This window comes from Cygnus atratus, chromosome 2 (genome assembly GCF_013377495.2).
Source record: "Cygnus atratus isolate AKBS03 ecotype Queensland, Australia chromosome 2, CAtr_DNAZoo_HiC_assembly, whole genome shotgun sequence".
In the NCBI taxonomy this organism is placed as follows: domain Eukaryota; kingdom Metazoa; phylum Chordata; class Aves; order Anseriformes; family Anatidae; genus Cygnus; species Cygnus atratus.
In genome coordinates, this window is record NC_066363.1 from 69,626,667 (window position 1) to 69,648,625 (window position 21,959).

The window sequence follows — 21,959 nt, forward strand, 5'->3', positions numbered from 1 at the left end:
GCTTCCCCTGCAAGTGCCGTGTGATGACACTCAAGATAATCTGCTCCATGAGCTTCCCTGGCACTGAGGTCAAACTAACAGGCCTATAGTTTCCTGGGTCTACCTTCCGGCCCTTCTTGTAGATGGGCGTCACATTTGCTAGCCACCAGTTGACTGGGACCTCCCCTGATAGCCAGGACTGCTGATAAATGATGGAAAGCAGCTTTGCCAGCTCTTCCGCCAGTTCTCGCAGCACCCTCAGGTGGATCCCATCCGGCCCCATCGACTTGCGTACATCCAAGTGCTGTAGCAGGTCGCCAACCATTTCCTTGTGGATAGTGAGGGCCACATCCTGCTCCCCATCCCCTTCCACCAGCTCAGGGTACTGGGTATCTAGAGAACAACTGGTCTTGCCGCTAAAGACTGAGGCAAAGAAGGCATTAAGCACCTCAGCCTTTTCCTCATCTCTCGTCACTAAGTTTCCCCCCCATCCAGTAAAGGATGGAGATTCTCCTTAGTCCTCCTTTTCGTGTTAATGTATTTATAAATACATTTTCTGTTATCTTTAACAGCAGTAGCCAGATTGAGCTCCAGATGAGCTTTGGCCTTTCTAATTTTGTCCCTACACATCCTTAGAACATCCTTATAATCCTTCTGAGTGGCCTGCCCTCTCTTCCAAAGATCATAAACCCTCATTTTTTTCCTAAGCTCTAGCCACAACTCTCTGTTCAGCCAGGCTGGCCTTCTTCCACGCTGGCTCGTCTTTGGGCATGTGGGGAAAGACCACTCCTGAGCCTTTAAGATTTCCTTCTTGAAGAGTGCCCTCTGCTCGACATGGCAGGGGGTCCACCACTGCTTGGGATGTCTCGCCCCATTGGCTTTCCTTTAAGCCTTGCAGGGAGTTGCCTCACAGGTCTATCTCCCGCTCGCCTACCTGTTTGGATGTTCATGCAGCACTTGGTAGATGCTGATAAGGAAGGTTTGGTTTTTAAAGCTCTCCACCACGCAGTCCTTGTAGATCCGAAACTCAGCGGCTGTGACAGCCTCACCCTCAGGAATCTGAGACAAATTGAACTTGAACTCCTTGTGGTGCTGCTGGTGAGGCGTGAATTCCTTGTCATACTCAACTGCAGATGAAGAGAGGGAAGACAAGAAAAAAAGGAACCATGACTAAAATTTAACAACAAAAGGTCTTCTCATGCTGCCACCTGTTCCTTCAAGAAAACAGAAATCAGATTTGTTCTCCAAACACAGACTTGGCAAGTGCCAGAAAAGCTTCTGCAGCTAAAGCCTACAGTACTTTGAAAAGATTGATGTTCATCTTCTCTAGCCTATGCCTTTGAGATTTCAATTTTTTTTTTTTTAAAGAAAAGTCAGCTTTGACAGGTGAAATATGACCATGCATGTTGCTCCTTTTTAGAACATCTCACAACAACTCTGAAGCTGGTACCCCCCCCACCATTTTCCACCTATGGATCTCCATGTTTTTTATGGCATTTCCATAAGCCTCACACCTCTCTTCCAACAGAGGAGATGATTAGCTTCCTTTTATTTTAAGGCAAAACATAAAGGCAAAGACAGAATTAATGTTAGCACAAGGTCAACTGGTTCCCTAATGGTCCTAAAAGCAGCTGCTTTCTGGCTCTTAGGTTTGTGCTTTGGCTGTCAGACTTCCTTGTGATCAGAGTAAGATTTAACATGGCATTTATCTCAAGAGTTAAACCTAACCAAACACTGTGCTTGCCTTCCTTTGCAGGAGCTTATTTGAGACTGAGAGCTGTGAAGAAGTGACCTCTTCTGCTTTCTGTAGTCATCTTCCCTGGCCTCAACCCTCCCCAGGTAAGCTGTCAGGTATGGATATTCAGACAGGTGCAAACAAAAAGCCTTCCTTCTTCAGGCCTGAGGATTTGCATTTTCTCTGTTTCAGGCTACATTTGCAAACTTTACTTCTCATCCCATTCTTGTAGTACTTTACTACATCTAGTTATAGTCTGATTTGAATTTATTGTTCATTATTTCTTCTAATTTTCTATTAGTAATTGCTTAAAACATTAACATGCTATATAAACATATATAATTACATCTTTAAAGCCCTAAGGAGAAGGAAAACTAAAACAAAAAAAACTGTTCCCACCCATGCAACTGAAGCAGCATACGTCAGTGAGGGATCAGTCCCATTATATTATCATTAGAGACATGATTAAATTCAGAGGAGGCAGTGATAGAAGTGCAGATTCCTTTTCACTTCAGTCTTTGTGCCCCCTTTTTGTTGCCTTTTTTCCCCTGCTCCTCACTGATACATCAAACTGCAAGAGCATCCACCAGACTAACGTCACAACAGCCTGTGAGGCAAGCCACAGTCCCTGTTTTGCAGATGCAATACTGAGTCACAAGGAGAGTGACTTGTTCACAGACAGGCTTGTGGCAGAGCCAGGAATGATGGCCAACAAGCCTGACTTTCACTGCTTTACCCACAGGTGACCTCCCTGGAGAGCAGAAACCTCTCCTGGCTGCTGGAAACAGCCCATGGAGATTTTCCTCTCTACCTTTCCTGACTGCCTGTTCCTCTTCATTCCCCAGTACCAGTTTCGTCTGTCTCCTCTCCCTTTCCTTTGGCAGCCCTTTCGTGTGAGCTGCCTCATCTGGCTGGATGTGCATCCTGGCTCTCTGTGAGACACTTAGTCACATCCTTCTCTTTGAAGCTCGCCTGGAAATCCTTTCACCTCCGCATGACTGCCGTGGAGCATTTTGTGGGACACCGCGCCTTGAGATACCGCCTTAAAAGCTGCCACAGTGCAAACAAAACTGCTGTCGAAGTCAGAAGCTGCTGCCAATTTTGGCATGCTCGCATTATTAACTGAGCAGTTCACATGTCAAATGACTGAAAGCTGTGGGTGACGAGACCCTGAGACTTCCAGAAAGGAGGTGGCAATTCCCAGCATCTCCATCACAGATTGCTCCAAGCTAAACAATGCAATGCCACCAAGCAATTAAATAGGTAGCCACCAGTTATGGGTGACCCTCTGAAGCACTTGTCCCTGCTTTTAACCAGGAACAACCCCAGAAATGCTGGGCTGGTTGATGAGACTCGTGTGGATGCTGGCCAGAAAGGGACCTGAGCTGCCCAGTGCCCAAGTTGCCCCAAAGCACAACATGTCTCCCAAAACAGAGTGTCCACGTATTTTCAGAAACTTGCAAGGGTCCAACCACTCAGAAGCTGTGTTCAGCCGCCTGCAGCAGAGCGACGTGCCCAGCCTGGCCTTGTAGCTTGCTGCTACAAGGCGAGAGGATGTAATTAATGGTGAGGGAACATCTGCATCAGCCGTTTTGGAGAGACAGAGCGGATGAAGCAACGAGTCTCGATTTAGAACTTGTAACGTCCTTGCTTGTGGGTGCAACAACCTGCTGAAACCCTCATCCCCTCCTGCCTTGCCAGTGGGGCGAGGGCAAGATGCACTGCAGAAAGACTGCTTTCCCCCAGGCTCATGGCTGAGGATAACAGGCAGCAGCCCCACTGTGCGTGGTAAAAACCTACAAGAACAAGGAGAAGGACACCACTGGGATGAGCAGCAGACCCCAGGCAAGAACCAAGCCAGGGAGACAGGCAGGGTGCAGGAAAACCTCAATGACGCAGGAGAGAAATAGCCATGGGAATGCCCCCACACCTCCTGCCAAGGCATAGTGTGGCAGTGCAGAGCCATCCCACCTGGCCTGCAGTGGGGACACGATGCTTGGTGCGAGGGGAACAGCCACCTTCTGCAGTTACTTGCGGACCTACGCTACAAAATTCACAGTTTAAAACGGAAATAGCACTACCCCTCTACTAAAAAGTCAAACGCATCCACAAAAGGGAAAAAAAAAACACCCAAACACCCACCACTGAGCATCAAAAGTAGATGCAGGTACAGCTTTTGACTCTGAGTACCCTTTCCCAGTTTGCAACATGTGTGATATGTTTACAATAGTATTTTCCTGTTTTTTAAAAATTTCTTCCTTTCTCCCTGTCCTTGTGTGAACACCCCAGACAATCACAGAAGCTGACCACACTGTTTATGGGGGAAGCATTCAAACTGATTTTGTTATCAAGGCTGGGAGAGTAAACAACCTGAAACACACACACAAGGAAACCTTTTTTCAATCCTTCAGATTAAGTAATTTTGCTTCTTCTTTTACAAGAAATGCACATTCAGAAAGGCTTTAAGTGGATGGTGTCCTTCTCAGCTATGTTCAGTGTCCCTGCATCATCACAGGGTGGAAAAAAAGCCTACATTAAGCTTGTATGAAGCAAGTATAAAAGTTTAATGAGTTGGAAAGTTTTTCTGGCTATGTATCTTCCCATGATAGAATGGAGGGTGGGTTTTTTTTCTTCGTGGGAGTGGTGAGATATTTAAGTTCTATATACTCATTGTCACCCCATCAAGTTAAAAATCAACTGTTTTCATTCAGCAAGACAGTTTAAAAATATAAAATGCCAACAGTTCTTCTCTGGGGGCTTTTTACCCCCTGGAAACAGTTCATTTTTAACAAAAAAGTCAAGTTTTAGAACAGTAAAATTTGGAAAGGCAAGACCCAAGCTGCTGCTTCCCAGGATTACCCAGTTTGTATTGCTATCACATTACATCGCATCAGATGATCTATTATTCAAAATGCAGATGGTGCATGCCAAGATGCAAGGCAACAGCAAAAAGGAGAAATCATTTCTTAAGCTGCTTTCCTTTTTCCTTTTTTTTTTTTTTTTCCCTCTCCCACGGGAATTTGTTCAGGTTGGTCTGACCAGCGACATGGTCAATCCAAAGCTGATTTCTGCCTGAGGATGGACATGTGCAAGTCCCAGCTTCACAAAGCCCTTGCAGAGAAAATCAGACAGCTCATGGCTGGGCAGGTTGAACACCAGCACATCAGGAACAAGCCAGGCTAAAATAGGGATGGTAGGGTACTGACACAAACTGTAACCCTCTAAAATTCATCCTCAGGGTCACCCTCATTCTGAGCATTATTACCCATTAGTTGAAGTAGCTCCTTGGAGGCTACAGATCCAGGTTTGCATGTCACAAGCAAAGTAGGGTCCAAGCTATGGGCTTTGGGGCTATGGGGGAGTTGCCCCCAGGTTTTCATTACAACTCTCTCTGGGCAGAATGGGTGAGCACACACAAACAGTTAACAGAGAACCGTGCCAGTAGCTCTTTACATTCCCCTTTACAAATATTTTTAAATATTATACAAACACAACACTATTGTTGAGCAGTTAAAAAGGCAAGAATGTCAAAATTAGGGTTACTGTGGTTCTGAATTTTGTGTATTCTAATTCTAAACTAGTTTTGCAATGGCCAATTTCAGCACAAGATGTCCTTGGTTTAAAAATAATGTACTGCTTACAGTACTTGCTACTTTAAAAGCACTGCACAAGGATAATAATAAAAACAAAATTAATTCAGAAATTAACACATTTTATCTATTTTGGTAACTATACCATCCTACTTCCATTTGAGAGTGTCACATACACCTTGGACCAAGGGAATCTAACCCTGATGACAGTCATTGAATGAACTCTCCTTGCACGTAGGAGCTTTCAGGATTTTCTTTGGATCTGAAGTAACTAGTAAGCAGAAACAACAAGACAACAGTCTTTTCCGATTAAACACAGTTTTCTTTTAGAATAACAACATGACTAACATGTCATGATGTTCAGTGTTTTTCTCAAGTTCTCAGATGCTGAAAAAGTGTTAGGTCAGGTGTTCAGGTGACAGTCTCAACGGTGGCTTAAGAAAGTCTTTAGCTCAAGCTCCAGGAGATAAAGCCAAAAATATTAAAATACATGCTCCAAACCTACAGCTTTAAAAGCAAACATTTTACATATTATCTGGGTAGGTAGTTATAATTTCTGTGGCAACCTAGCTCCTTGGAGGGGGAGGAGAAGGAGAGGGACCACTGACACACAACTATTTGGGATGTGGCATTCTGCATCCATCCTGTCCCCGGCAAGCCTGAAACTTCCAAAGAACCTCTTGCACCCAAAGTGCTTCAGCGACGACTTGGCTTTGTAGGACCATCAAAACCACACTCCAGCAAAAGCAACCAGCATTCATCACCTGCTTATGGAGAGTGGGTTTTCTGCAAGTATTCAGGAATTAAATTTGAGTACATACACAAGACATTACTAGTCATTTCTTCTCAGCCTTCATGACCCCCTCCCTAATAAAATGAGAGAGCCCCTAAAACTAATAAATAAATAACAGCAAAAGGAGTAAGAATCAAAGTATAGGGCAGGATTAATATAGAAGTTAGCAGTACTTTTGTAAGTAACTAAGTAACTGACACACAGTGGGAGAGGACAGAAGAGAAGATTTCTGGCATGCAAGCTTTGTACATGCAAGATGAGGTACACTTCAGTGTAAGACCTGGTCTCCATTTGGGTCTTACAGTTTGACTCCTGTGTCAAAAAGCATGCTTATCCAGACCATCAGGCACCAGGACCTACAAGTTTGGAACCTGCAGCAAGTCTTTTTTAACTCTGAAGAGATGTCCAGGATAGACCTGAAGCCTTGTCTGGATTTTCTGAATCTATCAGGTCAATCTAAAAAAAAGACATCAGGTCTCCCAGTTAGCCCAACTGTGGAAACAGTGCAACTCTTACAGATTAAAACTGACTTTTATTACTAAAATATAAAGTATTTCCTAAATACTGTGTAAAAAAGAACAAAGAGTACACCCCAAAGAGTACAAAGCACCCGTTCGACTTCTTATAATGGGAAGAAGAGAAATCTAAAAAGCTTCACACCTTCCTTCTGCTTGTTACAGGGAACAAGCATTGAGTTGTACACCGAGTGCACCTGCAGATGTTGCATCTGTAGGACAGCAAGCAGAACAGCTGGCTCCTGGAAGCAGTGAGGATACATCAGGGAAAGTATTGCTGCTGCCTCTTGTTCACACTCAACTGTAGTGCACACCACTGCCAGATGGCCATCGGGCTCAACAGCCCTGTGCTCTTACCACTGCAATGACACTCCACATCCACTATCCCTTAGGGATAGCACTGACCACTTCTTTCCAGTAAGGACCCAAAAGAAAGCAAAATCTCCTCATTCTCCAAACTAAGATCTATTAGCACACCATTTTACAAACAGTGAGCAAGAAAATTCTTTCAAATAGAAGATATGAAAGATGAGATGAGACATTAAAATAAGAGGTCTGAAAGCAAGGTGGGGATCATCTTGCTGTCAGCCTAGCACCTTCAAATGCCCTCCATGATCACAGCAACTCTGAACAACCCCTCAGGGTCTCAGAAAAGACCGCTTCTCTCCATAGCCACAACCATGGTGGCAGCACTATCCCCTATGTCAAGCACATTCTCCACTGTTTCTAATGCCACCCTGAGACGTGTCGGGTCTCCCTGGGTCTTTTTCTTCCTCCTTGAGTCCCTCTGCCTCCCAAACATCTCTCCTGGACCTGCAGTACTGCATCTCAGACACCATGAACAGACCAATCTCTATCCTGATAGACAAGGGCACGATGAAGCTCACTGGACATAAATAGTGAGCCTTTCCCATTTGCAACTGATTACACTCTTCACAATATAAGCAGCTTTTAAACAGAAAGAAGCCAAGATACATATGGCTGAATTCGGTATCGCACCTGCTGTTTATCCCTCTGAGTACAGCCAAGGTTGTCTAGAGACAAGGGCTAGCTACGCTACCACAAATGTAACGCAGTTGGAAGTTAATGCCTAGATAGCTTAAAAATAATAATAAAAGATTCAAGGCCAACAAAACTCCAAAAGGGCGCTTTCTTAGAAACGGCTATAATATCACATCTGGGCTGCCACAATATAAAGTGGAATTACTCCACTAACTTCAGTGGAGCAATGCCAGTTTACATCCGATGAAAACCTGGCTTTATACTCCAGAGTTGCGAGTGCCAGAAGAGAATGATTCGGAAAAATAACCCATCATTAATACAACCCCAATGTAATTATGGAGATTAAATTTAAACAATAGCAAATCACTCTCTAAACATAGCATTCTGCAGCAGAGCTTCAAAGGAGGAGGGCCTTCTACTTTTGGATGAAAAATACAACTGAGCTCCTCTTTGTCTCTTTGTGCTGGGAATCAAGCTGGAACCAACTTGTAAAATCAGATTAAAACAGTTGCACAACAGCTTCCTTTCAGGACTCCTGAACCAGAGAGCCATCTAAAAATCAAAATAATGCACTAACTGAACATAAAATACACACGGGATACCAGAGAGTACTAAAGGGTATTTCCACACTCTCCACCAAGACACCTACTGTATGGACAGCAAGGCGTTCCCTCTGCAGCAGGCAGGACTGGGGACCAGCTTGCACCAGCATGTGCAAGGGTGAGGAGGGGAGACATCCATGGGTGCTTCACGGGGCTAAGTGTGGGAGGCTGGCTGCAGACCATCTCATCCACGGCATTAACTTTTGGGATTCCTGTGCTGTCCCCTTCTTCGCAGAGGCAGCCTCCTCCTACATCTCCTCCCCACAGCTTCTGAATACAAACATTAATGAAACTGGTATTTTCTTTCCATATGCTGGCACATATGGCAGGTCCCTGTACTGAAAACAGTGTTGTATCTTAGGAAAACAAAACATCTTTCTGCTTAAGCGATGCCAAATTGCTTTATCAAAGGCACTACTGTTTGCATTTTTGTGGCAATATTAATGCAGTTCCCACTGAGAAGCTGATAAAGACCCTGACTGCACAAAACACCCCTCTGGAATAAGTGATCCGCAGCTATTTCTGTATCAAGTTTCCAAATAATTTATGATTAAAATAACATTATGCTTTCCAAACCCCATGCGTACTTCACAGCCAAGCTTCGTACAGGCAGAGGCAGCGTTTGTGGGAGCAGCCAGTGCCACCCGCCCAGTGGCAGCCACAGGCAACCAACAGCACTCTGCTGCCACACACAGAGGGGCGAGGACACCCCTGCCCCGCTCCTCTTCTCTCCCTTGGCTCTTCGTTTGCACCCGTGGCTGCTTTTCCTGTCCTCCGGGCTTGATACAGGTCACGCTACTTTTGCTGCTGGAATCGCTGCTCACGCGGCAGCTCCCTGCAGTTGTGCAGCTGCCCAGGGAGCATCGACCGGATCCTGAAATGTTTTCAGGGATTTTTAAACATTGTAGCAGCCGCCTGGCTTATCTTGCATCCTCTCTGTAAATTATCTGCCCTTCAGTAGGAATTTAAGGCAGTCCCAACTAATTCACTTGTACACTTGAGCTAAATTTCAAAACTGAAGTTGTGCAAAGTGGAAAACATTTTTAACTTAATTACATTTCCCTCTTGCCCTTTTTCCAGACAGCTTTAGTATTGATCAGCAAGACTGAAAATCAACCAGCAGCAAGCAGGAAAGTGGGCAACATAAAAATGTTTGCAAGCTACGTTCATTTTTTCGAGTACTCATCTCTTTGCATCACAGGCAGTTTTCCATGTAATAGCCCAGCTGAAAAAGATATCTCCTGACACTACACAATCACTCCCTGTAAAAATAGTGCCTGCAGCATTTAAGATTTTATAAATTATTGAAAATGTTTAATCCATCACTCAATAAAAGTCCTTTTAAAAAAAGCTGCGACTGGAGCATCACTGACGTGACTTGTGACTCCCGTGGACACCGTAAGTTGTGTCACTGAGCATTATGATTTAGTGTTTAGTATTTTACACAGGGCTCCAATTCCAAATGACTGCATGATGCAGTGTCTGGCCAAATCAAGCATCTCCACGCACCACATAAGAGCAGGGGCTTTAGGGAGTTGGCAGGTTGCTTGGTGAAAAAATGGCAATAAGAAAAAAAGAACTGAAGGACAACAGAATTGTTATCAAAAAGAGAAAAGTGATACAAGAAAGGCAGGAAATACTGCACCCAGTGAGGGCAGAATGATGGCAGGGTTAAGAACAAGTAAAACCACTGTACAGAGATGTCAAAAGCTCTCAGTGTTCAACAGGATCACAAAACAGCCCTCTGGGAGAGTCAAGGGGACAAGATGCTGTAGTTCTGAAGACTGAGGACAGAGAAGGTGTGATGAGTTGGAAGACATTTGAAGGTCGTTCCTCCTGGTCATGTGTATTTGTCTAAGGAATAGTGTGTTTTGGGAGCAAACCCCCTCACTACTTCCATTTGTTGCATGTTGGTTTGGCACACCAATTTGGAGGAAATATCTCCAACACTTGACTAGGACTGGAGGCTCTGAACCACCACTGGGGTCTTGCACCACCATGGCACCAGAACAACCCCTGTGCCACCTGTAGGAGCCAGATGCTCAGAAGACATCAGACCACACAGAAGTACCAGAGCACCCTTCCTACACCCACTGATTAAAAAAAAAAAAAAAAAAAAAAAGTATCACATTGCTTTAACAACCTGCGTAGGGGTAAAGAATTTCATCTCCTAAAAAAAAAAATCTTAAAAAAATTAAGTTAAAAACCTTTTTTTTTTAAAAAAAAAAAAAAGGACGAAAAGCCCCAGTTTCCCTAGCCTCTTTTCTCTAAGCCTTCCTTTTCCATTATTTTTCACATCCCCATATCCCCCAGTGACCAGAAGCGTACTTGGAATGCTTCTGTCCATCTGATAAAGAGATTGGAGGCTGCAGCCCAATGTCAGGCAAGGACCCATGGGGCACACAGCTTCTGCTCCTGGCCGCAGCTCCCAGCGCATCAAAAGCCCAGAAGATACAATGTTTTGGGGAAGCTGGGAGAATCCCAGTCAGGGTGGGAAATGATAGGAAAAAGTAAGACTTGAGGAAAACCACCATTAAAAGAACTACTAAAATGGGATTTGTGGAATAATCCTTAGTTCCACACAGTTGGCCTGACTTTAACACAGTAGCATAGCTGGGTAGTTCACCTGAAAAACATCCAGCAGGAAAAGGGACAGCCTCTGCCAAGTTCTTTCTCTTTATATATTTTTCCTTTTTTTTTTCCCCTTCTCAATTTCACCAGATACACAAAGCAACCCTTACGATCTAGGCATTTAAAATCAAAGTTACATACAACTGGTCTTAAAGGAACAGCAAATAATTGACTCGAAGTGCACGGGTTAACAATTAATTGAGGAAATGATTTAAATGATTTAAATTTAAACCTCAATGATTTAAAATGCAACCCAGTAAGTAGGCATTTCTGACTTTCAGCCTATCTTGACTATTTTCCTTAAGTGATCAGGGTCCTGAAAACAGCAGTTAAAAGGAACAAAAGGGAAAGGAACAAAAGGGAATGTGTTAAAATTCCCAGCAGAGCTGCTTGCCCACAAATTAATTTTCAGACATTTGGCTTCTACATCTTTGCTCTTTGCAATTCATGTCCCGGCTGTTTGACGATTCTAGCAGTTTTCTGCCCCACCCAATGCAGCCTTGTCATTACTGATTTTATTTTTCTGCTGCTTCTCTCTTAGTAATGCCCTCCTCTCTTGCCTTGACTGGTCACATGCTATCCTTGGATGAAAACATCAAAACCCTGACAATTTTTAGTAAATATATATATAGAGAGAGATTTAAATAAGAATCCAAAACCAATTTCAATCTTGGTCTTGAAATCTGTCTTTTATCCTTTATCATGCTTTAAGTGTTTTTAATGTTGTCAACAGCTGAATTGCCCAGACACAGAATTTGGTTTATGACTCAGTGGCAAGCACATTGGTTACAAAAAAATCAGCTTTTTTAGAAGTCTTTTAACATCTTTCTTCTTTTTTTATTTTTTTTTCAAGTTACTGCAACATGGCAATGCTATAGCTCTGACAGTGTAAGTAGGACTCCAGGGAGACAGCTGCTGTACCTGATTGATTTTTGGTTAGGTTTCAGCAAGAAAACCGTCAACCATCAGAACGTTCGGATCAGGCTAGCTTTTCAACACACTCTCTTTATGAACATATAGACAGTAGGATAACGTGACAAGTAAAAACATTTTCAATGCACGTGCATGAAATCAGTTTTACCTCTGACCACTAAACCAACCTTAACAAGTGATGTTCTTGCCTGCGAGAATGAATGCTTTTACTGCAGTCGTCCCAAACAGACAGCAAGGCTAAAGCTTTGGGTAACATTTGCATGCAGAAGAGAGCCCAACAATGACATTATACGTCCTAGGAAGGAGCTTTCTCCAGTTGAAATAGGAGCACAGGAACTTCAGTGTTGTGTACTTTATGTTATTAGCTGCAGCTGCTATCATACTTGGAGAAATCTCCAACTCAGAAACAGCAGTGATGAAGCGCTCCAAGATGAGTAATAATATGCTTGATATTAAGGGAGGGGGATAAAAAGGCTTTTAAAAAATGCACTCTGGTAAAATAACAGTCTCTCGGAGAATTACTAGGCAGAAAACAGTGCAGGATACCAGAACGAAAACACACCACATTTAAAGTGTTGTCTCCATTAAACAGAAATTGAGGCAAAGGGGCCGACATGGAGAGGAAACCCCTTGTATTTACCTAACCGTGTGAATGCTAATGTTCACGTGTGTTGTAACAAGATTGACGACTTTGAAAGCTCTAATCAGTAGGTGCATGAGCAAATATTTGTTCTGATCCATTCCAACTCTCTGTGGTTTGTAAATCCCCAAGAAAAAAAAGAAAAAAAAATCAGCAGAACAAACCAGTCTAGACCACAGATTTTGGCTACTTGACGCTATGTAGAAAATTACAGGAAATAGGCCAACTCCAAGGAGGTTTTTTTGGCGGACTTTTCTGTTTGTTTTCTGAAGACCTGTGAATACCTGATTTACACACACTCACCCGGGTAGCCTAAAAGAATCCTTTCAGGCATTCTTTAAAGCCTTGTCACCGCAATATAGAATTCCATATAGGTGATGTCTAAGCGAGGTGTTGATATATACAACCTCTCAGACTCCTGACCCATGCTTTTCATCCAAAGGCATATAAAAAAAAAAAAGCCCAAATAATAACACCTTTGTATTTCAAGATCCTCAAGAGTTTCTAGCAATATTATTTCTCTTCCTGTTAGCCAAATGCATGGAAAGAATCACTTGATGATATATTTTCATCAGAGGAAAATCTGAGCTGGAAAATACTTTAGATAGAGGGCTAAACTTATCGGGGATAGCATCCATTTAGTGTTAGAAGATCTTTCCATCCAGCATTAGAAAACCTTTTCTATGGGACAGAGACAAAGTTTCTGCCTTTGCCATGTGGAAAAAATCAAAAGCTTGAGCAACCCTGCTTCAGGCTGAGCCAGAGTCTGGGTGAAAGAGAACTCTCAGCAACTACTGTAGGCATCGAGGTAAGGCAGGGCATGTAAAAAAAACACTGGTGAAAACAATAGGTTTCCTAACAAGTATTTCCATTAGAAATATTTTTCTAATAATTATGAACTTCATATCTTGGATTACTTTTTCAATTAGGGAACACAAAAAACTCAGACACTTTTAGTGGGAAGACATATCTGTGTTCAACAAAGACTAGCTTTCATTATAAATATATATATATATTAAAAAAAAAAAAAAAAAACGATGCTCAACAACTGTGAAATTGATACAAGTCTTCCTGTGCATCTGTTTTAACCTCACATTCCTGGTCCAAATTCAGGAAAAAGTTTTTTTTCCTCTGCCACATCTTGCTGCTGCTCCTTCACAGCTGCTTGGGGTGACAAGAGCAGCACTGATGCAGCAACAGCAGCAGGAATAGTTATCCTGCATTCAATGCATCATTTGCCATAGGACCTACACAAGTTGCATCTCATCCAAAAAAGACACTGGGTATGGATAATGGGCTGATACTGGCAGCCTGACCAATCTGAGGCAGGTCTATTATTATCTGTGATTTACTACAGTCATAAATTTGATTTGTCTTGGTGTGTCACAAATAAATTCTGCTTGGGTACTGGGGCATTGCCAAGTGTAAACATCAAGCTTTTTAGATGGCTATCAGAAATAGTCTGATCATTAAAAAATAAATAAGTAAGCCAATAGTCCTCTGCACACAGAAGACAGTGCAGTGGAAAGCCTCTGAAGCTGCCTCCAAATCTAAATTCTGCCACCAGAGCTTCCTCCCGTTCAAGGCATCTCCAAAAGAAACTAGGTTTTGCCCCTGCTCCCCTGTTGAAATTCATTTTAAAAGTTGTTGTTTTCAGGATGGATGGGACAGAGAAAAGAAAAAGTTTATGAACTAGTCTATCCATAAATAAATAAAATGTTAGAAGGATTTGTCAGGGGCCTTTTTATTTTGATTATGTTGCTAAAGGCAAAATGTGCACTGATGAACTTCCCAAATTAATACATACATAAGGGCAGAATCAAATGCAAGTTGCTTCACTTCAAATAAACTGTAGTTTTGCTACTGTAAAACAAAATATCTCCATAAATTGTCTCTTTGTGTGAGCAACCTTACCCACGTTACAGAAAGACCTCAGGATTCTTAAGAAAACAGAAGTAAAATTTGGTGCACACCTCCTATGAGGACAGGCTGAGGGAGTTGGGGTTGTTCAGCCTGGAGAAGAGAAGGCTCCGGGGAGACCTTACAGCGGCCTTCCAGTACTGAAAAGACAAAGGGGAATGGCTCTAAAATGAGAGAGGTTAGATTTAGATTACATATGAGAAAGAAATTCTTCACCATGAGGGTGGTGAGGCCCTGGCACAGGTTGCCCAGAGGAGCTGTGGATGCCCCACCCCTGGAGGTGTTCAAGGCCAGGCTGGATGGGGCTTTGGCAACCTGGTCTGGTGGGAGGTGTCCCTGCCCATGGCAGGGGGTTGGAACTGGGTGATCTTTAAGGCCCTTCCAACCCAAACCATTCTTTCATTCTATAATTCTATGCAAACAGTGAATGGAAGCAAAATAAAAGCCAAGAAAAATTAATACAGTGAAATGCCTTAATATTTGCTATCTGCTGATACACACAAACAGCCAACTCTCCAGTCAGCATCCTGTGCTCGACATTTGTGGGATTCTGCATGCAGATTGAGAGAAGAGGCTGAAGCTGCATTTCTGTATGGCTCAGATAAGGCTGCAGGGGCATTTTCACTATACACTTCCTCATCCTCAAGGTTCGTGTTTCTTGTACACACAGCTTTAATGTTGCACTTCCTGATATGGATTAGTTTTCTTCTTCAAACTGACTGTTCTTGAAAGGCTGCACACTCTTAAATAACCAATACAGGCTGAGTCAAAAGCCTCTGGGACAAATACATGCCATATTCAGAATACAGCAAACATTACTCCTTACCGCTCACTGTGTGCCTTGTCCAAGGCATCCAACGATGCACGTTACAAGCTCGAACTTATGGGCATTAAGCAATGGCAAGATACTGCTTCTAAGGATCCCCTCCCATGCAGCTGCCTTTGCCAACAAAGTTAATGGTCTTGTCTGGTTTCCACATTATTAGAAAACAGAGCTTTAACAAGGAACACTACTGAATAAGCAGTGACATTTTCCTGTTTTTCTTCCTTTAGAAATTACTTACAAGGTTTACAAACACACCATCATGGCTCAGACATCTTGCAGGTAAATATACACTAGATTTGGCAATGCCCTGCTTAAGAAGCCAAATGCCTCTTCCATGGATAACATTTTCCAATGTTGAGACACTCAGTTTAAGTCTTAGGTGTTCAAAGTGTGCAAAAGTGCTCATCAGCTGCAATTGCCACCCACTTTCTATTTTAGAGCATTAAGTAAGGCAACAAGGCCTAGAATCCATAATTCATTGAGGTATTGCAATCACACTGCTTTTCACAGTATCTAAATCTCTTTCAGTAGCTTTGCCTCAGCATTAAAAGCCAGTGCTTACAGGAACATGCCTAGTGATCCCCAAAAGCCCAGGACTACCACAGGGCTGGAAATGGAGGTGCCTTTTCCCAAACTCAAACACCTCTGAGGGGACTCTATTTAGCATCAGACTGGGACCAGAGTATAACAAAGATGAACTGGTGGAACAAAAATTCTGGAAAAAAAAAATGTTTTGCTGAAGCAACCATTTTATGCTTAACAGTACACAAAAACTCAAACTTGTGAGAAAACAGAAATTACTAGATGAAAAGAAACAAACAGACTAATTTCACCTCAACTAATTCTGAAGATACTTAACTCATTTTTCTTTTTTCAATGAAATCAGCTGGCTCCTGAGAAATATTTCTATTCTAAGCAGAACTGTGTTTTGCAATGTGAAACAAAATTTAGTCCCAAGTGCTCACCCACTCCCACCTGCAACCCCAGCTGCAGTTCTGGGTGCTTTCTGGGGCTGCCACCTCCACCAAGAAAAGTCCCAACCCCACAGGGAGATCAGACCAACATGGGGGAAGAAACAGAAACCCACCGCAATTCCATCAAAGCAGCATTGATCCCTGTTCTAAGAAGCCTAAGAGCATTGGGCTGTACAGTGGTAGCACAGTACTTTTGACACACTGAAACACCGAAGGTCTTGCACACACCTCTGCTCTTAACAAGAGTCCCTCAACAAAAAGCACTGCAGGAGAAGTTAATTTATTAACTGATGTAACAACCACACCCTCCATGAACCTGCAGTAGGTATAAATTTATCAGAGCACTGTTAAGAATCCCATGAAAACCCACTTCCACAAAGGAAGCTCTCTCTAAGATATTGTACCAATTGCAGCTATTTGTTCCTGACATAAAAACAAACAGAAGTCTATTTGCTTTTGGTATTAAAAAAATGCTGTGGAAAGACCTTGGGAAACCAGAATGTAAATTATTTTGCAGTTTTCCTCACAATGTTTTTTGCTTTAAAAAAAAACTAAATATTTTGCTGGAATCTGTAGCAAATCTATATTTTTAATACCAGTAGCATGTTGGACAAGAAAGGCAATTTCATGCTGGAAAATACTTGACTTGATTTTCCTTGTTTCCCAATAAAATTGGCTGACCTTTATTTGGCTGCTTACCAACATCAACTAAAGACTGACATCTGCTTTTTGATCTATGTGGGCAATAGAAAGTTTTCATTTGTTTAGATTTTATTTTGCATTCCTATAGATAGTAGAAAACTGTAACAAAATTTTGCACTTGCAGGAAATAGCATTCAGCTCACAAGGTATAGTAGTAGACACTCAGAGAGACTAGAAAATAATATCACATCTCCTGAACAAATACTGCATAATCTATTTAGCCTCTTAAAAATGTTTATTCACTATACATGCATGCACTTGCTAAACTTTACCTACATTACAAGTGTAACTGTAAAACGATCTGGATGCAGACTGTTGCCCAGTTTTTGCTATAGACGTATCTGTGTTTCATAACCAAGAGAGGGACATGCAGAGCTCAGAAGCAGATGGTACCATCAAGGATCTGTGTAGGTGCATCAGTAAAGGAATAAACACCTCCCCTCGTTTAATTACCATACACAATTGTATAACCACAGATAAACTATGTAACTCATGCACCACTACGTAACTGCCTACTTGGCTGAATCTCTGCCATGGTTCAAAGGGGTAAATGCTTTGTATACAAGTGACTGCCTTCCCTCTCATAAGACTCCCAGAAGTCGAGCTTTCCCCACCACCCCAGGCACAGATGAGTCAGCACTGGGTTGAATTTTGGGAAACACCAAGAGTACTTGCAGGTCACTTGCAAACATCACCACTACTAGCCTCACTGAGGTGAACTGCTGATGTTGCATAACCAACACATCCTCAACGCTTCTCAGAAAAAGCCCTGCTTTGCCACTGACCACCTTCTCCTGCAGCATTTGCCTGTGTAAGCAGACATTCATACTCTTCCTCGAGTTCTTAGCTCAGTGGGCCTTCATGCATGCAGTTCATTCACTCTCAACTGAGCTGTTTCTTTTCAAGCATATCATCCCTCATGCTCTTAGACACTCAGTAAAACAGCAACTGTCAGATGAGGTGTAAAAGCTAATGCTCATTTTGGTGATGAGAGACTGGTAGGTTGGTATGTCTACACAGATGTACCGTGCAAATTTTAAACACACTTTCTTCTTGTGTGTTGAGTTTGCATCCACATCATAAAGCTCTTAGGTCTGCTATACCAGCAAGCATTATCAAGGGAGGGAAATGGCTCTGCATCTAGCTGATACACCCAGTGCTATACTAACTCCAGGAAATCAACGCTTGTCTCCACCAGGAAGGAAGAAGAGTCTCCGTGGCACATTTACTCCATTCACTTCCCTTACCTCCTCAAAGAAGAGATTAAGACAATTCTTTAAAAATTAAATTCACATAAAATTACATACTTTTCACTTCACACATCAGATCACTTGTATACTGCATTCTCACAGACCCCTGGTGAGATACTGAGTGGAGACTATGCTGTGTGTCTTCCTAGCATCCTGAGAAGTTAGACAGGAAGCAGGTTCCCTAGTCATCCCCAGCACATTCACTTGCAGCACCAGGAGAGCAGTAACAAGGTCTTGCTTTAAGTTGCTGAGCAAAGAGCCTCATCAAAGGCACAAGAGGTTTGGAAGCATGAACTTCTGCACATTAGATTTAGTTCTGAAGATTTGGGCAAGGATGAAAAAAAAAAAAATTCAAGTTATTTATAAGCCAGTTGTGAAGCACACCAAACAGAATCAGTGGAGCTGTGAAAAGCTTTTGACAGTGAAAATGGGAATTTTGGCCTCTTACACAGGCAATGCAGGTGAGAGGTGTGATGGAAGACTCTGCCAACTGTGAACCCCATGGCACTTTGGGACATAGGCTTGGAGCGCTGTCCCAGTTCCTAGGGGCAAGAGCTCAAACACTGACTGACAGTTTCTAACTGGCTTAAAACTACATACGATGTGTTAGAGTTGAAGAGGGTTAAAGCCACCTGACTAGAGGTAGCCAACTATGCTTTGAAACAAAGCTTTTTAATACTAAGAATATTCAGTACAGTACTTTCAAAACTTCATGCTACTCTGCTCAAAGAGCCGGGGGTGGAGTGAAAACAGAGAAGACAAAGCCCCTTCCATAAACCATGGATTCAGCTGACCTTATGTCTACAAATAGTTTAAATCCCCAAGAAGAGCTTGCGAATGCCCAGCATAAATTCCCCATTCTTTGTCTATTGAACCTTTTCCCATTCTTCCACCCCCCAGTCCAGATGGAGCCTCAACTTCAGATATAAACCAATTCACCAGCTGCAAAGCCTTAAAAGAGATACTCATAATAAATCGTTCCTCATGAAAAAATAAAAATCTCTTGCCATTGGCTTTCTCCTGGGTTCTGAAAATCCCTAATGGGTGGTGAGTGAGATGTGGAGAGTGGTCAGCAGTGTCTCCTGCACATACACATTTTCTGCACAGTCCTCTGAGGAGAACAGCAGTTGTCTGCATTTGATTTCCGAGCCACATTTTCATCCTTTTCTGCCTGCACCCAACCACAAAGAAAAATAACATCCATGCTGTGCATTTTCCCAATTCTAGAGCTGTTCGTCCACTTCTCCTCAGGACAGCTAATCTATAAAGAGCTTCATCTCACAGCACAGCTAGATAAGCTGGGATGCGAACATGAGGACCGCCAGCATTTTTTTTTTGGGAGGGGGGGGACTGCCAGCAAAATTAGTGCTTATGGGGATGCCAATCTATTTCTGCCTGCCAAGGGTTATACACTGAAACCACTTCTGACAGCCCAATTTAAACTGCATAGAGGAGACGGGTGGGGATGGAGCAGGGGGCAAAGCCTTTCCCAATGTATGCATCAAAGACGACTGTATATATCCTGTCATTGTTTGAAAGCATTGGAATTTTTGCCAGATTCTGTGTGGTTTTCAAAAGAAATGACTGTACGCTTTCTTTACAGACTCAAGATTTCAGAAGTTTAAGGAAGCATCAGAATTAATGAGAAGCGGATGACACTGGTTACTGTGGTTCAGCCAATTGTCCAATTCTCCCTGTCTCTCAAAGTAAATAAAAATAGACAACTCTAGTGCCAGCGGTGAGGGGGAAATATCAACATGTTTCTTAGCCTTCTGGTTTCCTAAGAACAAATGTTCAATTCAAAACAAAAAAAAAATTTAAAACCAGAACCTCAACCGAGCTATTTGTTGCATTTAATTCAGAGTAACAGATTGTGACATGCTGGCTTCAGCTTCAAGACACTGAAAAGGTCTCAGAAATGAAGATTTATGAGATTCATAATCCTGTTTTAGAAACATCCTTCCATTAGGCCTTGCTGATCAGAATACTTTCTTTGGCACTCAACATATGAATGACAAGAGCCATGAGAGGACCTTGACAGATTATACATCTAGAAGAACGTTGATCTTAAATTTTAAGACATTCATTTAATTGTGCTTCCTTTTATTAAATCATATTAAAAAAAGCCACAAATCAATATACACTAATTTAACTCATCGTCCCACTGTTTTATACAGCCACAGAACTCAACACTGACATTATCTATGCCTTTCTGAAATAAATTTGCCAGTTACTCTAGGTTACAAAAAGGTTTGAACGAACAATGCTGCCACCATAAAAAATTGCTCCTCTTAGATTTTATACCACATAGACTATCGCATTCCTTTAAAATTATGACTAAGGCAAATTGTCCTCATGCCACTCCAAAAAAGGCAGTGTATTAAGCTATTTCTTAGCCAGTCTTTTCTGCATTATTAATACACGACAAGGCATGATGAAACACTACAAAAGTAACACTCCTGACAAGATACAAAAACATACCCATTTCTTCTTAGTTACTTATTTTAGACACCCACCACTACAATTAGAAAGTCACAAGTCAGCAGATATACTGTGTGGTACCTCGGAAAGCCTCATCAATGTTTGTTTTTTTTTTTTGTTTGTTTGTTTTTGTTTTTTTTTTAACAGATGTAACAATTTTTTTGAACATGTGGGCATTATGAGAGTATCCTGTTTGCTAACTTTCTCCACAAAAATTTCAAGAATATGGTGTAGAAAACTCTCTTCTGAATAAGTTGCTTTTTTCCCAAAAAAGTTTTGGTATGCAATATGAGAAATGTGGTAAAGTCAGAAATAGGAAAGTATTGGGCAAAATAAAGGGCAGTACTTTCTTGTTTGACCTAGCTTGGACATTTGCCCCAAGACTTGTCCAAGACTGACATGTTTGTGTAACATAATTCACCCTGGCAATCTTCAAGGATACAAGAGCAATGACGGCCAGGACCACTCTGCGAAGAACAATAGGATCTGAGAAAAATATGTTCATCTGATTTTGTTTCAGTTCTCCATTGCCAGCAGCTGTGGCACACTGCATTCCTTAAATCAAGGTGACCATCAAAAAGTCCCATTCACAGACATCCAGAGGGTTAATTTTATATTCTTGAGGACTTTAATTTTAAACGTATTACATATTAATCGTAGGCAATGCTTAGAGCCATAGTGCTGACCTGACCCATGAAAACAGAGCAATCCCTATGGGTGAAAAGCGTGTAGTCTTTTTAACCTGACACTTCACACTACAGCAGTAATGAGACTAAAACCCAAATGAAGTCATGTGTCACTTTGACTGGAGATAAATAGCGCTAACTCTGCTTTACTTGATGACCTCCCATAGTGTGGGAAGGCTCAGCCTGAAATTTTTCACATACATGTCTAAGACATTGAAGCCTTTGTGGCATTTTTCATTGTACAGTACTTTATGCTCTCATTTGAGCTCTTTGATGATCTTCTCTGGGATTTTGTTTTGCCTTAAATAGTTCTGCAAGTTCCTTTTTGAAACAAAGACTGTTGAACCCATTGTTGATGCCACGTTTGTTTTCTTTCATCATAATGAAGTATCATGTAATTGATTCACAGTCATTTTCATTACATGAAAACTTCAGCATGACCCTAGCTGGAAAAGATCTGGTCTCATTCAGAGTGTCTGATACATCTGCACAATTAAAATGCCATCTATTTTGAACCACTTAAAACAGAGATAAGCTATGAGAGAAAAAAAGGAACCTGTGGAATGCAAAAAAAATTAGCATCTGAAAGTCTCAACTGTGTAAATTTATCATAGGGAAACAGTTAAATCCAGTCTCCTATGCAAGCTAATCACAGCCCAGATAACAATCTTATCTGTGCTGAATGGACACAAAGCTTCTC

General features: G+C 42.0%; 1 protein-coding gene across 1 annotated transcript in view; it reads right to left on the reverse strand.

Annotated features, from left to right (window-relative positions):
- BMP6 (bone morphogenetic protein 6) overlaps positions 1 to 21,959 on the reverse strand; it is a 91,267-nt gene that overhangs the window by 26,755 nt on the left and 42,553 nt on the right. Inside the window, exon 2 of the mRNA XM_035560246.2 lies at positions 914 to 1,106. Within this exon, the coding sequence (XP_035416139.1) occupies positions 914 to 1,106 (193 nt within the window). The remainder of the gene's footprint in view (positions 1 to 913; positions 1,107 to 21,959) is intronic.